General features: G+C 35.3%; 1 protein-coding gene across 3 annotated transcripts in view; it reads left to right on the top strand.

The window, feature by feature from the left end:
- LOC108734796 (nucleolar protein 4-like) overlaps positions 1 to 21,661 on the top strand; it is a 45,225-nt gene that overhangs the window by 11,385 nt on the left and 12,179 nt on the right. For all 3 annotated transcript variants that reach the window (XM_018466475.1, XM_018466474.1, XM_018466476.1), the window contains one exon: positions 21,502 to 21,559. In XM_018466475.1, coding sequence (XP_018321977.1) covers positions 21,502 to 21,559 — 58 coding nt within the window. Of the gene's footprint in view, positions 1 to 21,501; positions 21,560 to 21,661 lie in introns of those variants that run through there.

Here is a 21,661-nt window from a genome sequence, read left to right as displayed (position 1 = left end):
AACGACGAAGGAAACCATACTTCATCAGAACAATAAGATTTTAGGTTTAACATAAACTGATTATTTCTGATAGTCTACGTAAGATATTCGATGATATTGTGCTGGAACGTTTTAAAACAGTGAGAAATAGAAAAATTATGTATACGGCTGCAAATTACATTCTATTAAGATTACAATTTTTTTGCTAAATACTTGCTACGAAAATTGAGAAAGGACCTCTCCGAGAGGATCTCAGCTCTCTGCTCAAATTTTAATTGGTTTATTCAGTAGAAATAGGTATTTAATATGTATAATTAATGATTTTAATGAGAATTATTATTTATGATACCATTTTTTACACTTAATAAATATAGATGGACTAATTCGTGAAATAGGCGGTTAAAACACGTTCTAAACAGTTTTAAATATTTTTTTCAGTCTTGAAAGATTAGATTATGGTTAACAAATTTATCGATTTGAGCCAACAAAACCACCCCAACCATACATCTAACCTCCAAGAGGTGAAAATGAAATATAGAAAGTTAGCCTATTAATTAATTAATTAAAGATTTTGTTATCTCAAAATATACACTGTCAATTTGATTTGGTCATAAGTTTTAGTAATTGAATTGGTATAAAGTTTTCAGATACTTTACATATATATACATCTGTATAAGTTACATTTATATGTAGGTAACTACACACGTAAAATGCTCGCGAAAAATTTGACCATTCGTTAAGGAAAACAATGGAAAAATTTGGACCGAACTATCTGGCTATGGATTTTATTGAACGACCTCCCAAGTGGAAACGGATGTCTTTCCACTATGTAGACTTTAGTGCAACATTGCGTTGCAATATTTATTGGCCATTTAAAAAGGGTGAACGAACGTGTATCTTTAGCGATTCGAGTGGGGAGAGTGAAGCTCACACGTTATAAAACCTATGCGCATATGATATCTGTTTGTGTCATCAAGTTATCGTCATAAGGTCATCAGTCTGGTTGGAGACGTACCTCTACTTTTTCTTATCCTGAGCTAATCTTAGCATTTCCCTAAAACTATAACAGCCCATATCCTTAACAAATATATGCGAACAGTAATCTAATCTCGGTCTACCTCTACCCCTCCTAACTTCCGTTTCTGCCTCTAATATGTCTCTGAGTAGACCTTTATGCCTGATAAGGTGTCCTACTAACCTATCTCGCTTATTTCTTATTGACTTCCATAGAGTCCTCAGTTCACCTATTCTTTCTAATACCTCTTCATTTCTAACCTCTATCCACGGTATCCGCATCATTCGCCTGTAACACCACATTCCGAACGCTTCTAACTTTTTCTTTTCTGCTTCGCCCACCATCCATGTTTCGCACCCGTACAGCGTCGAGCTCCAAACATACACCTTTAACGATCTTTTTCGAATTTCTAAATTAACCGTTCGCGAGCATGCATATGACTTATTTTTATTGAAGGCGACTCGACCCTGCGCTATCTTCTGCTTTATATCCCTACTACTCCTTCCGTCCTGACTTATCTACTTCCTAGATACCTAAAAATCAGCCACTTTTTCTAATTTTCTTCTCCTATCTTTATATTCGCTCTTTTCCTACTTTTTTCTTCCCTTGCAGACCAGAATTTTTGTTTTACTTTTATTTATTTTATATATAAAGCTATCTATTCTAGGTCTCACTCAAATTACAAAAAATATCGATAAATTATTATTAATTAATTGAACTCGTGAAATTTGGATGGATGACACCGTTATAAATGGTACCCTTAAATTTTAATTATGACGATTCCTCCTATGCTAATCTGACGTAAGCCGAAGATACCTAACACTTTACACATATATTTTCCACTTAAACACGCTCTTAAGTTATTCAGGTTGGGATAACCCCAAAACAGTTTTCTTTATAAAACAACATCAATTTAGAGACAGCACAATAAAAAAAATATTGAAATCAAACGAAGCAAATCTAATAATTTAATAATACATTAAATCAAAGGTACCTATAGTGAATACAATTATTCACTAGCACTGGACTTGATGGAATATATGGAGTTCAATAATCTTCTCTGTGAATATATGCATATTTAATAATACTTTTCAAGAATAATAGCTATGACACACGGACACGCCGATGGTCACATAAGTGTTTTGTTTTTCCTTAGGGACTGCAGAACTGTAATACATCTAAAAACGGAGACTTTATTTTTTCCTAAAAATCCTTAAAATTGATCAAAGAGATACAGAAAACAATATATTTGTGCTTTACATAAAAAGCTCTGACCAGCGGGGACTCATTAAAGTTCAAAATATTTGTCTTATTGCGTTCCAAAACTAAATATATATAGCCAAACAACTAGGCAAACAGATAAACATACAAAAAGTTGTTGCAACACTACAGCTACGGTCATTGTCAGTAATAAGGAACCCTAATAAAAGTCGCATTAAATTGAGTTCTCACTACTCTGTAGATTGCTCATTAGTTAAGTCGATTACTGCAGTTCGCTTATTAGATCGCCGTCGTTTAATTTTTGAAAAGGAACGAGCAGTCAGCTCTCGCTGGCGATAACGGATAATAATGAACAAGATTGTCCAGATGCCAGACCGAGTAAAAACGTACGTGCAATCTTACGCGAGATTCAACTTTAAATAGCACGTATATATCTATGTGTATAAAGTTTGTGGGTTGTTCATTTTATATGTTTGTATACGACCGGGTGACCACTAAACTTGTACATTGATTACTTGTAAGGTTTTCTTACCGATCCGTGTTCTCATTAAATAGTCAAAAGAAAATATCTAAAGGATTAAGATCTGGAAATGAATCCTCTTCGTCCAGTCCATTGATTTGGAAAAATAGAATCAAAAAATGTCTAACTCGATTATTATAATAAGGAGGCGCTACAAAAATGTTGGAGTTCAGAAATAATTTCTGCATTTAATAGGTCTAAATATATATGCCCNTAGTTTAAGATATCTATTTGATATTCTGTTCAGAATGCTCTTCGAGAGTATATGTTACTGAAGGCCGCTTACAAAAGTATGACCCTATTAGTCGGGTTTCCACAATTTTTACCCAAAGATTCTACTTTTCTAAATGTTGTGTATGAGCTTCATGAAGTCAGTGAGGATTTTGGTTAGACCTCTACCTCGAATGACAGCTGTTAATTGTCTTTGCACTTTATACGAAAGGCATTTTCTTCTTTTCAGTATTCTGCATATAGAACAACTACTTTTACCATTGTTTATTGTCAAGGTTGAGCCGATTCTTCTAATTCAATATTTTGTTTATTTGTTTAACACTCTCATTAGTTGTGGTCAGCGCTCTTTCATATTTTGGCATATTTTTGACAGTGCCAGTTAAATTGAAAAGCTTTAATATTTTAGTTTTAGCTGAACGTGTTACTGGATTTCTTTTATGAGTTCTTCATGAGTTCTAACACGATCACCAAAGCCCATTATTATAAGTAAATGCATGTTATTTGTTTGATGTTCCATACTTTAACTCAACCCTATAGTGACCTTCCTTGGAGTTTACCGCCATGATATCGAATCCATTCGGTGTGACTCGCCCCGACCCGGTTATTGAGAGACCACACCAGTATAGTTTGGTTGAACCCGAAAAGAAGGTGTGCAGTGACACCTTGTACTTCGGTTCTCTTTTTATTTTGTTAAACTTTACATAGTTAATTATGCCCTAAATTAAGTGTTCCAAATATTATAAATAAACAAGTTGCGGTTCGTGGAGCCCGGTGTTTTATTTATTGTGGTATAACAGTGGTTGACCCGAGGAATAAGTCGAGAAAGTTAGCGACTAAAACCCTGTATAATTAATTTCTAGAAATCTACAGGGCCTAAAATTTTCATTTACAATATATATATATCATCATTAAAAGGTTATCAGTTCGAACATTCATCTGTTCTTATGAGCCTATCTACGCATTCCTCGGAAACATCCATTTGCGAATAGAAATGTAATCTATGTTTTCTTCTGTCTCTCTTTACTCCTGTCTCTGCTTCTAATATGCCTCTAACTAGCCCTTCATGATCTTGTTTTGCCACATTTTCTATCGTAAATTTATTGACACCAAAATGTGTAACTTGGCAGTAAAATATACTAAAATAAAAGCGCACATTGTTACAGTTACGTAGGTTTTTTTGGTGCGCAGTAGTTTATTTTGAAACCTCTACCAATATTTTGTGCTAGGTAGTATTTTGTAAGTAATCATATAAAATATATGTGTAAAATATTCGCATTATGATTTGTCGATGCTATTGCCAATGAATGCAATAAGGGACAATAAACTGTAACTACAGCTCTCCGAATGTATAAATGTATAGGAATTTAGCAGAGCAGAAAAAAAATTTGAAACTTCATATTAGCAATAAACAAACATTATTCATGAATTTCGACACTACCTTTTGCAAAATTTTCTGAAGAAGGTCTGACTATAATTTATCACTGTAGATAACAAGCATTTAGTGTTCTCCCGAGTCAGTACCGCCAAGTTATAATACTTGTATGTTAGTTCTATATAAAAAGTATAAAGTGTAGTATACATGTTTATTATTGTACGTATATTGTGTAAATTACTTTTTGTTGTGATAAAGGGTGAAATGAACCATACCTACAAATACCATTTGTATCTAGTTATTAAATAATATACGATTGCATAATAGAATGTATTATGTAACAGGGGTGTTGGTGTATTGTATTATAAGTACAGGTTGCATACAAATTTTTTAATAGATGATCTTTTTAAACAAGAAATAACTTATTCTAGCAAACGGCAAAAAACTGATTAAGATCTGCTTTTGGCCTATCCTCAGATTTTTAATCTTACACTAGTTGTATTTATAATTACGTATACAATATATAAACATTTTGTTTCGCTCATTTATGTAGAAATAAGTAATTTCTTGTAGATATCTAACNTATCTGATTATTAATAATGATTATACATTGGTTCGGCGATTCTGCAACCTATATTCTTAGGTACGTACCGTCGGTGTGGCTACTGTCACCTCTAGCAGTAGGTAGCTGGGTAAAACCCGGGGATCGGGTTCGAATCCCGGCGAAGGTTTGACAGCAGCAACAATTTTTATTTATCTGTAGTGCGTAATGTTAATTCAAAAACTTAATTCTCTAATGCATTGTTCCTTATTGAATTTGAAACATCATATAGCTTCAATCATGCATATTTTATACTCATGGTAAGACATGAACTACAACTACTGGGTTACCTCATTATTTTAATTATTATCATTACCTTTAGTACCAACATTAGTCCTAGACCATCTCACATTTGATTAAAAATGATAATATTGTCGCAAAGCGTTGCGACCTGGTGACAATAAAACGATAAATATTAAGAGATTAACACTTTATTTACAGTACTATTTTAAAAGAGTGAAAACTTAACATATATTATATACGTGCTTCATTTTTTTGGTTGTCGGGACCGGACTGAACTTGTGACTAGCTTGTTGCTAAAAAATAATCCTTTTGTTTAAAGTTTATAAAACCAGTCGCCGTTGTGTCGCGGGAACCATGAAACCCGAGACTCCAATATTTATAAATGATAACTTAATTTTATTATCGTTGCTTTTAATGTTCTTAATATCCAACACACGCACAGATAACAAAAATTCGACCGTACGCAGTTAATAGCGTGTTTGAGTTAAAGGGCATTCGACAAGAGGTCCACCGTTATATCAGAATCCAGAATTGCTAGTCAAAAGTTGGTAGTGAAAGCCAGATAACAACAAGAAATCTCCAATTTGAGTAGCAATTCTGCATTACTTGATATCTCTTATACTTTTTTGTCACAAGTCATCTTGAATTATACCTAAATACATGTGTATATAGATTATAATGACTGCCTTTTAAATAACTATGTTAATTTCAGCTTTATCGGATAACGAAAAATTATCACAAGTTTTAATTATTACATAACTAGACATGGTATGAAGAAAAAAAAAATTTCGTTAAAAAATTCTATTATTATTCTATTATTCTCTCCAATAATATTTAACAAATTTAGAATATGCAATTATGTCATTTATCGATTTCTGAGAATCGTTTTTTTTATCATACTAGCGTCATATTCACTTATTTCGTTTATTCGGTAACATGTACGTAGTAGCAGAGTTGATGGTCGACATCAGATACGAAACAAGATATTCCAGATGCCATGCAGCATGCAGAAGTCGATTCGGTAGGTAGTTTTTAGTATCTAGTTGTTGAAAGAAGAAGAAGAAAACGAGTAAAATCGAGCTGAGGAACAAACCAAGTCAGCCGAGTCGGCGGCTCGGCGAGCAGGCGTCGTCACCGAGACATCCAGTCGCGAACTTCCATCTCCAATTTATTTGACCGATAACAGGCGCCTTATCTAACCAATACTCCTTGGCCTTTTTGTAAGCGAGCGAGTAGCATGTGCTATTATACATATAACAGATATATTATGTACAGAAGCAAGTCATCCTTTGATAACGGTATTATTATATTGCGATGGGCAATTATACGTATAGATGTTTTCTATTTTACAACTTTTCTTGTGTATATTTCGATATCTATTTAATGGCTTAATAACATTGAGCTTTTTATGCGCCTTTCAATTATTATACAGGTTGTATCAAAAATAGTACTTATCTGTAGTATAGAGTGCTAAATTAGCGTGATGTCAACATATTCATTAATAAGACCTATCGCAAAATGAGGTGCAACATGGTGACGTGACACAGGGGTAGTCACAGTAAATTCTTTAGAGCAGGGAATTCTTATACACAATTTTATGAAGAACATTGTTGCACTGATGACATTTTCCGACTGCCAAATGAAGAAAACGCTGTCGAGTACAATTTCGGACTGGTTTTTCGCAATATATTAGATGTCCCGTAGGTCACGGTGAGTATAAATTCCGTCACGTGAGGCGGCTGTTAACGCAGACACTACGAGGGTGGATTGATAAGTTTCCGGCCTGACCAAGAAAAACAAGGTTTTTAAAAATTTTTTTTTTTTATTTCTCAACATAATCTCCTCCAAGGCTGATACATTTCTCATAGCGGTGTTCCAGTCTATTAATGCCATCTCTATAGACTGATTCGTCAAGCTCCTCAAAATAACCATTTACAGCTTCGATTACTTCTTCATTGTCCGCAAATCTCTTACCGCCAAGCCATTTTTTGAGATTAGGGAACAGAAAATAGTCACTCGGGGCTAGGTCTGGAGAGTAAGGAGGGTGCGGCATCAATTCAAACTTTAGATCGTTGATTTTAGCCGTCGCAACGATTGACGTGTGCGCTGGTGCGTTATCGTGATGAAACAAGATTTTTTTCTTCGCCAGATGAGGTCGTTTAATTTTCACCTCGTGGCTCAAACGTTGCAATAAGTCTGCGTAGTATTGACCAGTGATAGTATTACCCTTTGCAAGGTAATCAATGTATATAATACCTCTTGCATCCCAAAAAACAGTAGCCATAACCTTGTTCGCCGAAAAAATTGTTTTTGCCTTCTTTGGAGTTGGTTCCCCTGGTCCAATCCACTGTTTAGACTGTTCTTTGGTTTCAGGAGTGTAGTGGTGGACCCACGTTTCGTCAACGGTTACGAATCGACGCAAAAATTCGCTTGGATTACGCTTATACAATGACAAATTTGCGGTAGAAATGTTTTTTCGAATCAATTTTTGGTCGACTGTTAGCAAACGCGGCACCCATCTTGCACAGAGCTTTTCCATATGCAAATGTTGGTGCAAAATATGTTGCACACGTTCATATGACATCTTACAGGTCTCAGCTATCTCACGCACTTTCAATCTGCGGTCTCCCAGCACTATTTGATGAATTTTTTCGATCATATCTGGAGTTGTGACCTCAACGGGGCGTCCTGAGCGAGGCCCATCAGAGGTGCTCACACGACCCTTTTTAAACTCGGAAACCCACTGCTTAACGGTTGAATATGACGGGGAGGATGTCCCCAGTGTTGAGTCCATCTCTTTTTTAATTTCCTTCGGCGTTAACCCCTTCAAATAAAAGTATTTGATGACAGCACGATTTTCCTGCTTTTCCATTTTTACGAAAACCACAGAGGCGTCTTGTTCAGCGTGCTGTCAAACCTACACTAGCAAGGAGATCGGGCTGAAACTATAGCTACAAGCTATCCAAGGATGGTACTATAGAATGTCACCTCAAGGTAGGCCTAGTGGCGTCATCTCTTGGTTAGGCCGGAAACTTATCAATCCACCCTCGTATTCTTTTCGTCACCAAAGCCGTCACTTGGTGCAAGCCATTAATGGAAAATGGTGAAGTTTTCAAATATTTATTAAATTGTTTTCCATCGAAACTACTAAAAATATTTTCATAAGTTTAGTTTTAGTATAGGCTTGTTTATCGTCAAAGCTTAGGAAAATCCATAATCCTTGATTACTTAAAAGTTTGGTTTTCCTATGGCATGCTCTACTTATAATCTTTTTAATACTTTGAAAATATGCAAAGTACGTAGGGGTACAACTTAAAAATTTTGTTCATTATTGTCCCAAATTTCAAAGTTCTGGCTTAATCAACTTCTTACAGTCGGTGTCTAAATTTCTAGATGAGATGTAGTAACATCGTGAAATCAACAGCTATTTTCCGTAATAGTTTATAATTTTCTTTACTGGGTCGAAAGTATTGCTTAACGATATACGTTTTATACGAAAACTTACTGAAGGTGAGTTTCCCGAAGTAATCTACTTAGGGTTTTCCATTCCCTAGTAGGCCCAAGTTTCCTCAGTATCTACCCATGTACTTACGAGCATATACGTTATGAAAATTCTCCAGTATTCTTGTAAGCGGTTACGAGTGGTCCCATTGGGGACAACAAACAGTCCTACAGAGTTCGTCTGTGCTGTTGCTAACGATAAGTTGGTCCCAGTTCGTTGTCGATGCCATGCCATGCCCGTTGCTTCGCTGTGCTGTGGGTTTGACACGACAGGCACCGCGGTCTGATGAGTTCGCTATGGAAGCCTTCGTCCTCCGTTTGCGACTACGATCCTGACAGCCGCCCACTATATGCGGCGCCCACTGCGTATATGTGTGTTTGTATACATGAAACGCACGAAGGGTAATAATATACTTGTATGTATGTATGTATGTATGTAGGTTGGTTGGTATATCTGTGTGTGCGTGTGCATATATATGTATGTTTGTACGTAACGCGTACCACTTACGTGTGCTGCAGTAGTAATTCAAGCGTGTTTAGGTCGACATTACGGCGCTCCCGAACTGCGCCCCTACGCCTAGCATAAATATTCATTTTTTTTAGGCCGGAGTCACGTCGCGTCGTTAACTTGGGTTTTAATTTATAAGAATGTGTCTTGGATCCGAGTCTAGATTTCGTTATTGACATAGTTTGTATCACGTCAAGAACGAAGAACAATTTAATTTTAAATATAAAACTAACTCCAAAACCTCTTTTGTTTTATATTTAATTTTTCACTGGGAAAATTCTGTTCCTTTTTCAATCTTATTATCGGGTCACTAAGTATGATAACGTCATTTTAATATCGCGTTTGCTGCCCGAATTAAGCTTTTTCATGGGCGGTAATTATTAGCCATATATTACTTTTATATTATCATATAACTATGGATAGAAAAAGTAACGTCAATATCTTGGAAATCAAGCCTCATTTACTTTGGTTTCGACTGATATATTATTATTACAGTTGTCTGAGTTAAGTTTTTGTTTGTCCCAATTGTCTAATTTTGGTATTTTTGGTTAACTTGACTTTTAATTTTTACGATAAACTTGAATCATCCGTGTACTATTACAAGAATAAGTTTGATTTACTAGTTGCAACTGTACCAACTTCGGCGAAATTCGAAGGGTAATCTTAACGACAATGTCTTGTCATTTGACACTTTCAATTTTAATAAAATAGTAAAAGTAATTTAATACTGATAATGATTGACAATTGGATGATCAAGCCGAGTTTGAATCTTCTAATTATCCTAGCATCTTACACCTTTCAGTTCGGATAAATACTATTTCGGCTTCCTCCCTTACATTAAGTTTTAATTACTGTAATCACCACTACCCAATAATTCATTCGAAATGGGGGTTAATGGGACACGTAGTATATTATGCATATGTATTGATATTCTGATAAGTATAGTTCTAATTTTTAGATGTTGGTAATACAAAAGTGCCGCTTCGTGCTTTGCCGCCGCCCTACCGTCCTGATAATAAATAAATGATCTGCCTTGTTCGCTCGTCCTTTTGCATTAATAGCTGCAGTAAGCCGTTGAATATTTTAATGCGTAGCTGAATTATCGGCTTCCGAATCGACGACAAAACTAGCGTTGGGACTAGGGGAGTTTCGGGGGAGGGGGACGCAGGGGGACTACTAGGTTGGGCTTATATTCAGACTATCGATTTGGAGAGCATGAATCCGTGCACGCACATCCCGTCTTGTCCCCAATGGCTCAGGGGGCTTATTATCCCCCGCGCGTTGCCCTGCTGTTGCTGCCGCTGCCCACCTCCGCCACCCACTAACTGCACTATGACATACACATACATTCACACACACACGGATAAGAATATGCATGTGACATGTACGTATGTATAAACGCTGCCTATTTTACGACCATGTTGGCTACTTTTGTTGGATTCGTTCGATATCGGGTAGTTAGTTTTTTTAATTGTCATTTTCACCTTAGGACAACTGGCAGAAATTGTTGTAAACATGCATTTTTAACAATGAATGGAGTGCCTACAAGAAAGGATACCGCTAATATTAAATTAGCTACAATGCTCTCCCTCTATTCAGCCTAGATTATGGCTTCTTAAGTGCGCATGTGCAGTACAGGCAAAGGACCAGAGCAGTGCAACTGTAAAGCGCATAGATCCATGCAAGTAGGAGACGACTACTAACATTACGCTTACGGATTGCATATTGTACAAGTATTAGGAAAGACTTAAAGGAGAAGGACTCAGTTTATTAAATGTTATCAATAATATGGAGTAGACTTAGGGCATGCTATAGTTCCACACTGTCTCTTTGAAGGCGAAATGTGTACAATGTATATCATGTATGGAAAGGAATTGCTATTAAATGTAACCACGGTAATTACCCAGAATTGGGACTCTAGATCAAAATCGCTCCAAAAATTTTTTCATCGATTTCCGGTCATTCAGCATAATAAAATATTAGAAGGTGGGGGGGACCGTTTTTTATGAGTACATAAATGAATGATAATTTTTCAAAATTCAAATCACAGTTCTATCTAAACTGTAGGTACGGGGAGAGATGGGTGTTAAAAGTTATACAAACTTTCCTTATCTCAAAGTTAGAAGCCTTCGAAATGTGGTGTTATAAGTGAATGATGAGGATAACGTGGGTAGAAAAGGTTAGAAATGAAGAGGTATTAGAAAGAATAGGAGAACAGAGAACTTTATGGAAGGCAATAAAAAATAGGCGAGATAGGTTGGTAGGACACCTACTTAGGCATGAAGCTCTAGTCAGAGACATATTGGAGGTAGAAACGGGAGTTAGGAGGAGGTGTAGAGGTAGGCCTAAATTAGATTACTGTTCAAATAGGATATGGGATATTATACTTTTAGGGAAATGCGAAGTTTAGCTCAGGATAGGAAAGAGTGGAGGTACGTGTCCAACCAGTCTTAGGACTGACGACTCTATGATGATGATGATGATCTCACGATTATATTTATTTTATATTAAAAGAAGAAATAGCTATACATACACCATATATTCTATGATGTATGCTGTAATAAAAAAAGTGTCTTCCCCGCCTCAAACATAAACATTGAACCCTCAGAAATGACTAGAAATCGATGAAATAATTTTTGGAGAGAATTTTGGTTGGGAGCCCCAATTCTAGGAATTGTTTGAAATTTCGATATTGTACTAGGAAATGTATAAAACTAATGCTTTCTGTGAATAAAATACTTTAACATATCAGCCAGGGGCATTAAATAAACTCCAATCTGTCATAAATCTACCTAACCAAACAATGACAATGCAGACAATTATCCAAAATTGGGACAGTTTTGAAAAATTCAAAATTCATTCAAAAAATTTTTTTTTATTAAGTCATAAAAAAACTGTCTCCACCTTCTAATATCTAATTCTACTATGTAGAATGACCGGAAATCGATGAAAAAATTTTTGAGGCGATTTTGGTTTGGAGCCCCAATTCTGGACAATTACCGTAACTACTTAATAATATCATATTTAGCGTTTTTAACTATTTATCTATGAAAAATTTACATACCTATGTGCATTATTTATGTAATATGCTTCAAAATGATTAAATCACCACAAAAAAAGATCCGTATGTTGAACATCGAGTTAGACGTAGATTTATTCTTGATCATAAATTCATTTTGTTGAATGTCGTATCACTAATCGAAAAATTACCGACGCTTACGTTAATTAAATTTATGTAAGTGTTGTAGAACGCACTTAATTACAGCCACTTCATCAGCAATTTAAATAAGGTTATACATGTACACATTTATTGTGTATGTGCAATCATAGGACGCTTTTGAAGAATTTATACAAATATGTTAACTACGAATATGATACAAGAAAATAAAATAGGATTATAATAGTAATATTTTATAGATGTTTTTTACTAATAGTATGTTTGTATTATGTTCATATTTTTCTACATTTTGCGTTTTATATTTAAGAAAAATACTAATGGGCGTAGATGTTAAAGTTACTAATTTATTGTAAAACTAGGATTTTATTGAAATAAAGAATTAAATAGTAATCTAAAATATACATTTTATAGTACTCCTGTAAGTTAAGGTGAATTTCCAGGGAACGTAATTTGAAATTCCTTAATGTCACTATAAATATACTACATGGCTCATAGGATATATTACAATAATATCCAGCAAAATTGCATCTATAACTAACCGCGTAAAGTTTTGCAGTAATGATAAATATATTTCCAAAAAAGTTCCCCTTTTTTAATGAAATTTTTTAATAACTGCTTTGAAACGCGAGCTAAGGAACACGATAGTTTCCCTTTGCTATAATCTCTAAAGGACACCATATAAAAAGTCAGTAAAGGTGTTAATTGAGTTCCGGCGTCAAGTCAGAACGTTACAGATTATCTCTGAATGCCCCACATTTAAAGGGTTCAACAATGTTTTAGAATTTTCTAGAATAATAACTAACTATTCCTGAGCAAAGCTAAAGCTTCACAACCGAATCCAGTAGTCTTTTTAGAGTTATATGATAACCTTCCATCCCCTGTCCATTAAGCTGAAGGAGTAAAGGTGCTAACTTACAATTAGTTCCGTCGTATAGTCAGGGTTACAGCTTATATAAGCTTTTTTCTGAATGTTCTATATCTACAGATTGCAAAATGTTTTAGAATATTCTAGAAGGTTCGAGAACGTTCCTGAATGTTAACTAATTTTTCCTGAGTAAAGAAAGGGTAATCCGGTTTGTATACAATAAAAGTAAGTTTAGAAAAGTAGAATCCCGGAGCCTCATGAGCATTATATCGTATGATAGCTTCCCATGAAGAAGGTTACTGTCTTTGAAGAAGCTTTCATTTTCTAGCTGCAGGGGTTAATTTCAATGATATCAGGGTTAAAAAACTATCGCCCGAAAAAACTCCATATAAAGAGTTAGTAAAGATACTAACTCAGTTCCGAAGTCTGGTCAGAACATTACAGAATTCTGAGGTTTTTACTGAATGTCCTACATTCACAGGATTGGAAAATGTTTTAGAATACTCTAGAAGGTTCGAGAACGTTCCTGAATGTTAACCAATTTTTACTGAGCAAAGAGAGGGCAATCCGCCTTGTACACAATAATTGTTAAGTGCAGTTTGTTCATACGTGCCGCTAAAGCTCCTCAACTGAATCCTGTAGCCTCATGAGGGTTATATCGTATAATGTCATTCCATCCCCTGTCTGTGTAAAAGGTTTCGGTTTTCAGTTGCAGGGGTTGGTTTCAAAGATATGGGGACTGATTAAAAGTAAAGAATGTCCTCGATACCCTATATATGTGAATGTATTGTTTTGAAATAGATACATATTTCATTTTCGAAAACGCTACATTGCCAGACTTTAATTATCGCCAGTCGCGCCTTATTGCACTATTTCATCGTCTTACGAGGGTGGATTGATAAGTTTCCGGCCTAACCAAGAGATGACGCCACTAGGCCTACCTTGAGGTGACATTCTATAGTACCATCCTTGGATCCGATCTCCTTGCTAGTGTAGGTTTGACAGCACGCTGAACAAGACGCCTCTGTGGTTTTCGTAAAAATGGAAAAGCAGGAAAATCGTGCTGTCATCAAATACTTTTATTTGAAGGGGTTAACGCCGAAGGAAATTAAAAAAGAGATGGACTCAACACTGGGGACATCCTCCCCGTCATATTCAACCGTTAAGCAGTGGGTTTCCGAGTTTAAAAAGGGTCGTGTGAGCACCTCTGATGGGCCTCGCTCAGGACGCCCCGTTGAGGTCACAACTCCAGATATGATCGAAAAAATTCATCAAATAGTGCTGGGAGACCGCAGATTGAAAGTGCGTGAGATAGCTGAGACCTGTAAGATGTCATATGAACGTGTGCAACATATTTTGCACCAACATTTGCATATGGAAAAGCTCTGTGCAAGATGGGTGCCGCGTTTGCTAACAGTCGACCAAAAATTGATTCGAAAAAACATTTCTACCGCAAATTTGTCATTGTATAAGCGTAATCCAAGCGAATTTTTGCGTCGATTCGTAACCGTTGACGAAACGTGGGTCCACCACTACACTCCTGAAACCAAAGAACAGTCTAAACAGTGGATTGGACCAGGGGAACCAACTCCAAAGAAGGCAAAAACAATTTTTTCGGCGAACAAGGTTATGGCTACTGTTTTTTGGGATGCAAGAGGTATTATATACATTGATTACCTTGCAAAGGGTAATACTATCACTGGTCAATACTACGCAGACTTATTGCAACGTTTGAGCCACGAGGTGAAAATTAAACGACCTCATCTGGCGAAGAAAAAAATCTTGTTTCATCACGATAACGCACCAGCGCACACGTCAATCGTTGCGACGGCTAAAATCAACGATCTAAAGTTTGAATTGATGCCGCACCCTCCTTACTCTCCAGACCTAGCCCCGAGTGACTATTTTCTGTTCCCTAATCTCAAAAAATGGCTTGGCGGTAAGAGATTTGCGGACAATGAAGAAGTAATCGAAGCTGTAAATGGTTATTTTGAGGAGCTTGACGAATCAGTCTATAGAGATGGCATTAATAGACTGGAACACCGCTATGAGAAATGTATCAGCCTTGGAGGAGATTATGTTGAGAAATAAAAAAAAAAAATTTTTAAAAACCTTGTTTTTCTTGGTCAGGCCGGAAACTTATCAATCCACCCTCGTATATCAGGAGGCACTGATCATGTCGGTCGTCTCGTTATTAGAGACTGTCCACAAGGAAGTGGGTCTGCCTTTTCAGATCAAATTACTTTTGCACACACCAATGTAGATACAATACATGTATACATGTGACTGCAGTAAGTGTAATAGTTGTTCTTGTTATAGATGTTGGACGTTGACCTAGGGACTCATACAAAATTTTCTATACGTGTGTCTTTTATACGATGTATCTACATCTAAAGAATATGTACAGTACTTACATATATGCATGTAAAAGCTTTCTTTACTGCTGTATTAAATTTTGAATATGTTCCCTGTAACAACAGACATACATTGCCTAATCGTATATACCGATGGGGAAAATGTATAACTGATCATGCAAAACGTTAAGATTAACCTCTTCCGCATATAGTTCCAAAATATTGCGTATGATATCCCTATTTTGTTGGAGCAAACTACAGTGTGCGTCACCCTTTCCTCATTCAGTTTCCGATGTTTGTGCTTAAAAATAGTCGAAGCAACAAACATTATTCCAATTGAAATGTTGAAAAACATTCGTTGAGAGATGTACAACAGACTGACATATTGTGATAGCCTATTTGAATCGTGCAACAGCACATCCAACAAGCGATGGTATAGGCAAGAGGTTGGCAAACATTAGAAATAGAAGTCCTAAGACCGATTGGACACAAGCATCCCTATCCTTTTGCAAAAACTGGAACATGCCTCATCCAAACTATTCGCGTAGAATAAGCTAATCTTAAAGTTAAAGCTTCTCCTTTTCCTTATTGATTTCAATAATGTCTTTTGTTCTCCTACTCATTCCTAATCTTTTCCATCCAGTGGGTATTTTCATTAGCCTCATATAACACCATATCTTCCGCAGCTTCCCTCCCCTAGTAGTTGTGGCAATCCATCAGCATGCAAGGGTGCGATACTTGAAATATCAAGTTACTAAAGATCATGGCTAAGCTTTGTCACTATATTCCATAAGCGCCCGCCGTAGTCATCTGCGGCAAAGCCACACTCAAGGGGCTAAAGAGATACATTTATCCACCACTGGTACAAGCTTTAGGTAGTGGTACTGAGTCTGGTTCTCGATTTTGATGATGTCCGTAGTATAGGTCGATATTTGTAGGGGAGTACAAACCCCTCCTGTCGTACGTCATAATCTTCATCAACTCATATCAATATTTCACGCATTTGAAATACACGTAATAGTAGGTGAAAGCTTTTCCGTTAGTATATGGATAGGTAGCCTACAGAACCACATTTACAGCTGCTTTTAAAGGTCAATTATTATTTAAATATGCGTTCTAGTCAGCATTAATAACGAGAGTGATTTAGTATCTCGAAATGGAAAAAAACACAAAACCTGCCACGTTATAACATTATTAAGATACAGCACCGATTTGTTGTACTATTATATTTTATATATATTCGCATAATATTAATTGAAATTAAGAAATCGTTTTCGACCCATAATATATATAATAATAAAGCGTGTAGTCTATCTGTTTGATGTAATCGCTCAACATTAAAATTAAAATCACATAAATATGATTCCAAGCATGAGCTTCACCTGAAATGCTTTGAATTAAATGATATCTATCTGATAGCACGAGTCGAAATTTCATTGGCTAATGTGAAGTATTTTATCTCTTCTTTGAGATTTTCTGTTAATTACGTGTTACTGTTATCAATTATAAGTGGTATTGGGTACACTAAATTAGTGACTGCCTGTGTGATGCGTTTAGCTACACAATTTATTTTTCTAACGCATAAATAAATTAATTTCTTATTGAATCAATTTATTACAATGTGAAAAATAAGCATGAGAAAAATTGATTTTACCTAAATCAATCGCAACCCATAATAGTTATCATTGCTATTTTGTAAATAAAACTCACCAGTTACATTCGGTTTGAAAAACGGGAAATGTCAAGTCTTACCTGAAACAAAAAAATTAAATTTATTACCTGGTACAATAAATTCAATTAAGTATGTGCTTTCAATACAGCGAGAACCTGTTAAAAACAGAGAACATAGCGNCATAAAATACCAAGACAAATTTAGCAGGTACAATCTCTTACATTGTATATTTTTCAAAAAGAACCGGGCAACAGCTATATAGTTTTTGAATATTTTTGTTAGGAAATTTGAACAATACAAATTCGATTTCAACCAGTAGTTGCGCTTAATAACCATAAACAAAACTGAGTCGTATTTGAACATTAAAATCTGACCAAGTTATTATTATAGGATATCTAAAAAAAAAGCGTTTTGATAACAATATTTTTTTTTTCACCTTTCAACTTATAATAGTTATAGTTGAGACGAATAAAATTGCCATAGTCCAATGTGAGAATCAACTTATATTCTTTCTTGTTTCCACATGCACTCCCATAGTCATACACTACGATTTGAACACGCCCTTGTTAAATTAGGAAATGCTTCATGAGTAGTACACACAAAGTGAAACGAGATAACCGTACAACAGTAAGCGGTAAAGTCCGATGCTGACAACATGCTTCTGCCTATCTGCATCTCTTTTTGTTATACATCAATTGGTGTAACGTTATTCCTTTTTCTTTATTAGTGTCTGCTGCAATTCTTACCTGACATCGCTTTTCTGTTTACGATATTTCCTACATCTGTCGATGTCGTGAGTAAAACTAGGCATTCTGTTAGCAACTGCTCTAGTCTAGTTAGTAAGTTGAAAGAAGAAGTTAAACAATTTTATTGCGGACTGTAGTTAACTGTTTGATAGGGCTTAATGAGCAGGTGAAAAAAATAAGCATATATCAGGAGAGAAATTCCTGTAAACAATCTGAAAAGAACTAAAAATTTTATAATTTGCTCAATAAATAGGGTACTTTATTATTATACACTTTTTCTGATAAATACAACTATGTATTCCTTAACTTTTCCATGATTTAGTAGTTCTCCGATGGTTCTGGGATTTCCAGGCTAATTCCTATTACATTGTTATTTCATGACTAAAAATTCACCCAAATAACTCTGTATCTATATGAATTCCTTTCAACTCGTACAATAAATATATCATGGCATCTTAACCTTCTAACTGAGGTCGTCTTACGGTGTGACGACGGAAGCACGATTGTATTCACTTGAAGTTAAGCGAAACAAAACAGGCTTCATACACAAAGCAAGGTCCTCAAGCCGTATGTAACACTTCAACTACAATAGTATAGATACTAAATACAGGATGACCTATGGTATCCTTTTAAAACAAAAATTTCCGAGAAATAAGCGGCCTGATAATTATTTTTATAAGGAATATCGCATTACTAGTAGAAAATCGTCACAAAGGCTCCCCAGTTTTTCGATAACGATTTAGGTGAGTTCGTCCTTCTATTTCGAAAATGTCTGCGAAATGCATATTGGAAATTGTTCCAGAATTTTAGTGCTAGGGCTCATTCAGATTTCTATTATTCTTTTGAGTCAAAGCGAAAATTAGTTATCTTGCTCAATGTTAAAATAAATTTCTACGCAATTGCGAATCTATTTACACTGAATATTTTTATGTATTTTTCCATTAGTTTTACCTTTGAATATTATTTAAGAATGACTATATAAATATTTACATGCCTAGAAATGTATAAAAATTGGCATGTTCATTAACTTTGAACCCCCATAACTTTTTATGGGGGTGAGACCGCCACGAACTTTTTATGGTACAGTGGTGGGGGAGACCTCCTCTTTTGATATGCTTTTGTGTCGTTGCGATTTACTGCATGCAGTAACTCGTGTCGTTATCGCGCTGTGTGAAAGCGGCCTTACTTTCGATTAATTCCTTGAACTGGGTAACATTTTACGTGGCGATGTTAACAAATTGCAATAACTCCATATTTTCAACGTTTACGCGATAATGATATGATTTATATTCGATATAATACAAAGGCTCATTAATAGTACGATGCAGTTTGATTGCGTGAGTGTACGTAACTGTATGTATTTACGTACTAGACCTTGACACCTCAACCCAATAACATACAGCTCACCGTGGTGTTTGTTTGTTTGTAAAACTATTACATGTAATTATGTACCTGCGTATGTGTGTGTGTACATTTCCCATATAACATATATGTATACATATATTTTTATAATTTGTACAGAAAAATAATGTTTCATTTCAATACATGTGCAATTGCCCTGTATGCGAATAATTCGCATTGGTTGCTAAAGCAGATTTCTTTTACACATACAAAACATTACATTACATTACATTGGTAAATTAAAACTACAAAATACATGTGCGTAATACATCTCGTATGATCAGGATAACCCAATGGACTTGTACAATCAAAATAGTACTTTTACTGCGTAGCACAACACTGTGTACAAGACTTAATTTAACCTTAACCTACACATAACCCGTGTTTATGCAGATTTTCTAAATTATTCAATTTGAATATTGAAACCGATACGTGGGCGCCCATTTCTCATGAAAGAAAAAAATGTACTGTTTTCTAAAATTCTCTCCGAACATCCACTGCGTATCCTTCCTTTGAACTTTTTTTTTATTAGTACTTGTTTTCAAGTTCCAATCTGCTTCAACGCCTGCACACAAACCATAAAATACCAAGACAAATTTAGCAGGTACAATCTCTTACATTGTATATTTTTCAAAAAGAACCGGGCAACAGCTATATAGTTTTTGAATATTTTTGTTAGGAAATTTGAACAATACAAATTCGATTTCAACCAGTAGTTGCGCTTAATAACCATAAACAAAACTGAGTCGTATTTGAACATTAAAATCTGACCAAGTTATTATTATAGGATATCTAAAAAAAAAGCGTTTTGATAACAATATTTTTTTTTTCACCTTTCAACTTATAATAGTTATAGTTGAGACGAATAAAATTGCCATAGTCCAATGTGAGAATCAACTTATATTCTTTCTTGTTTCCACATGCACTCCCATAGTCATACACTACGATTTGAACACGCCCTTGTTAAATTAGGAAATGCTTCATGAGTAGTACACACAAAGTGAAACGAGATAACCGTACAACAGTAAGCGGTAAAGTCCGATGCTGACAACATGCTTCTGCCTATCTGCATCTCTTTTTGTTATACATCAATTGGTGTAACGTTATTCCTTTTTCTTTATTAGTGTCTGCTGCAATTCTTACCTGACATCGCTTTTCTGTTTACGATATTTCCTACATCTGTCGATGTCGTGAGTAAAACTAGGCATTCTGTTAGCAACTGCTCTAGTCTAGTTAGTAAGTTGAAAGAAGAAGTTAAACAATTTTATTGCGGACTGTAGTTAACTGTTTGATAGGGCTTAATGAGCAGGTGAAAAAAATAAGCATATATCAGGAGAGAAATTCCTGTAAACAATCTGAAAAGAACTAAAAATTTTATAATTTGCTCAATAAATAGGGTACTTTATTATTATACACTTTTTCTGATAAATACAACTATGTATTCCTTAACTTTTCCATGATTTAGTAGTTCTCCGATGGTTCTGGGATTTCCAGGCTAATTCCTATTACATTGTTATTTCATGACTAAAAATTCACCCAAATAACTCTGTATCTATATGAATTCCTTTCAACTCGTACAATAAATATATCATGGCATCTTAACCTTCTAACTGAGGTCGTCTTACGGTGTGACGACGGAAGCACGATTGTATTCACTTGAAGTTAAGCGAAACAAAACAGGCTTCATACACAAAGCAAGGTCCTCAAGCCGTATGTAACACTTCAACTACAATAGTATAGATACTAAATACAGGATGACCTATGGTATCCTTTTAAAACAAAAATTTCCGAGAAATAAGCGGCCTGATAATTATTTTTATAAGGAATATCGCATTACTAGTAGAAAATCGTCACAAAGGCTCCCCAGTTTTTCGATAACGATTTAGGTGAGTTCGTCCTTCTATTTCGAAAATGTCTGCGAAATGCATATTGGAAATTGTTCCAGAATTTTAGTGCTAGGGCTCATTCAGATTTCTATTATTCTTTTGAGTCAAAGCGAAAATTAGTTATCTTGCTCAATGTTAAAATAAATTTCTACGCAATTGCGAATCTATTTACACAGTTTTATATATGAGTTTTCTTCATTTTTTTCAGGAAAATCTGCCCACTCCAGAACCTGCAGAGTCCAATGAGGATGAACATATAGGTGGTGGTAAGTTATAAGTTATATCATATACCTACTCAATTATTTCTTCATTCTTTCATCATTATTAGATATTATTTGATTGTAATCGATTTATTCCTGCAATATATA

This window comes from Agrilus planipennis, unplaced genomic scaffold, assembly GCF_000699045.2.
Source record: "Agrilus planipennis isolate EAB-ADULT unplaced genomic scaffold, Apla_2.0 scaffold80, whole genome shotgun sequence".
In the NCBI taxonomy this organism is placed as follows: Eukaryota; Metazoa; Arthropoda; class Insecta; order Coleoptera; family Buprestidae; genus Agrilus; species Agrilus planipennis.
The sequence above is the reverse complement of the archived record's forward strand: the minus strand, read 5'-3'. Positions and strand labels throughout refer to the sequence as shown.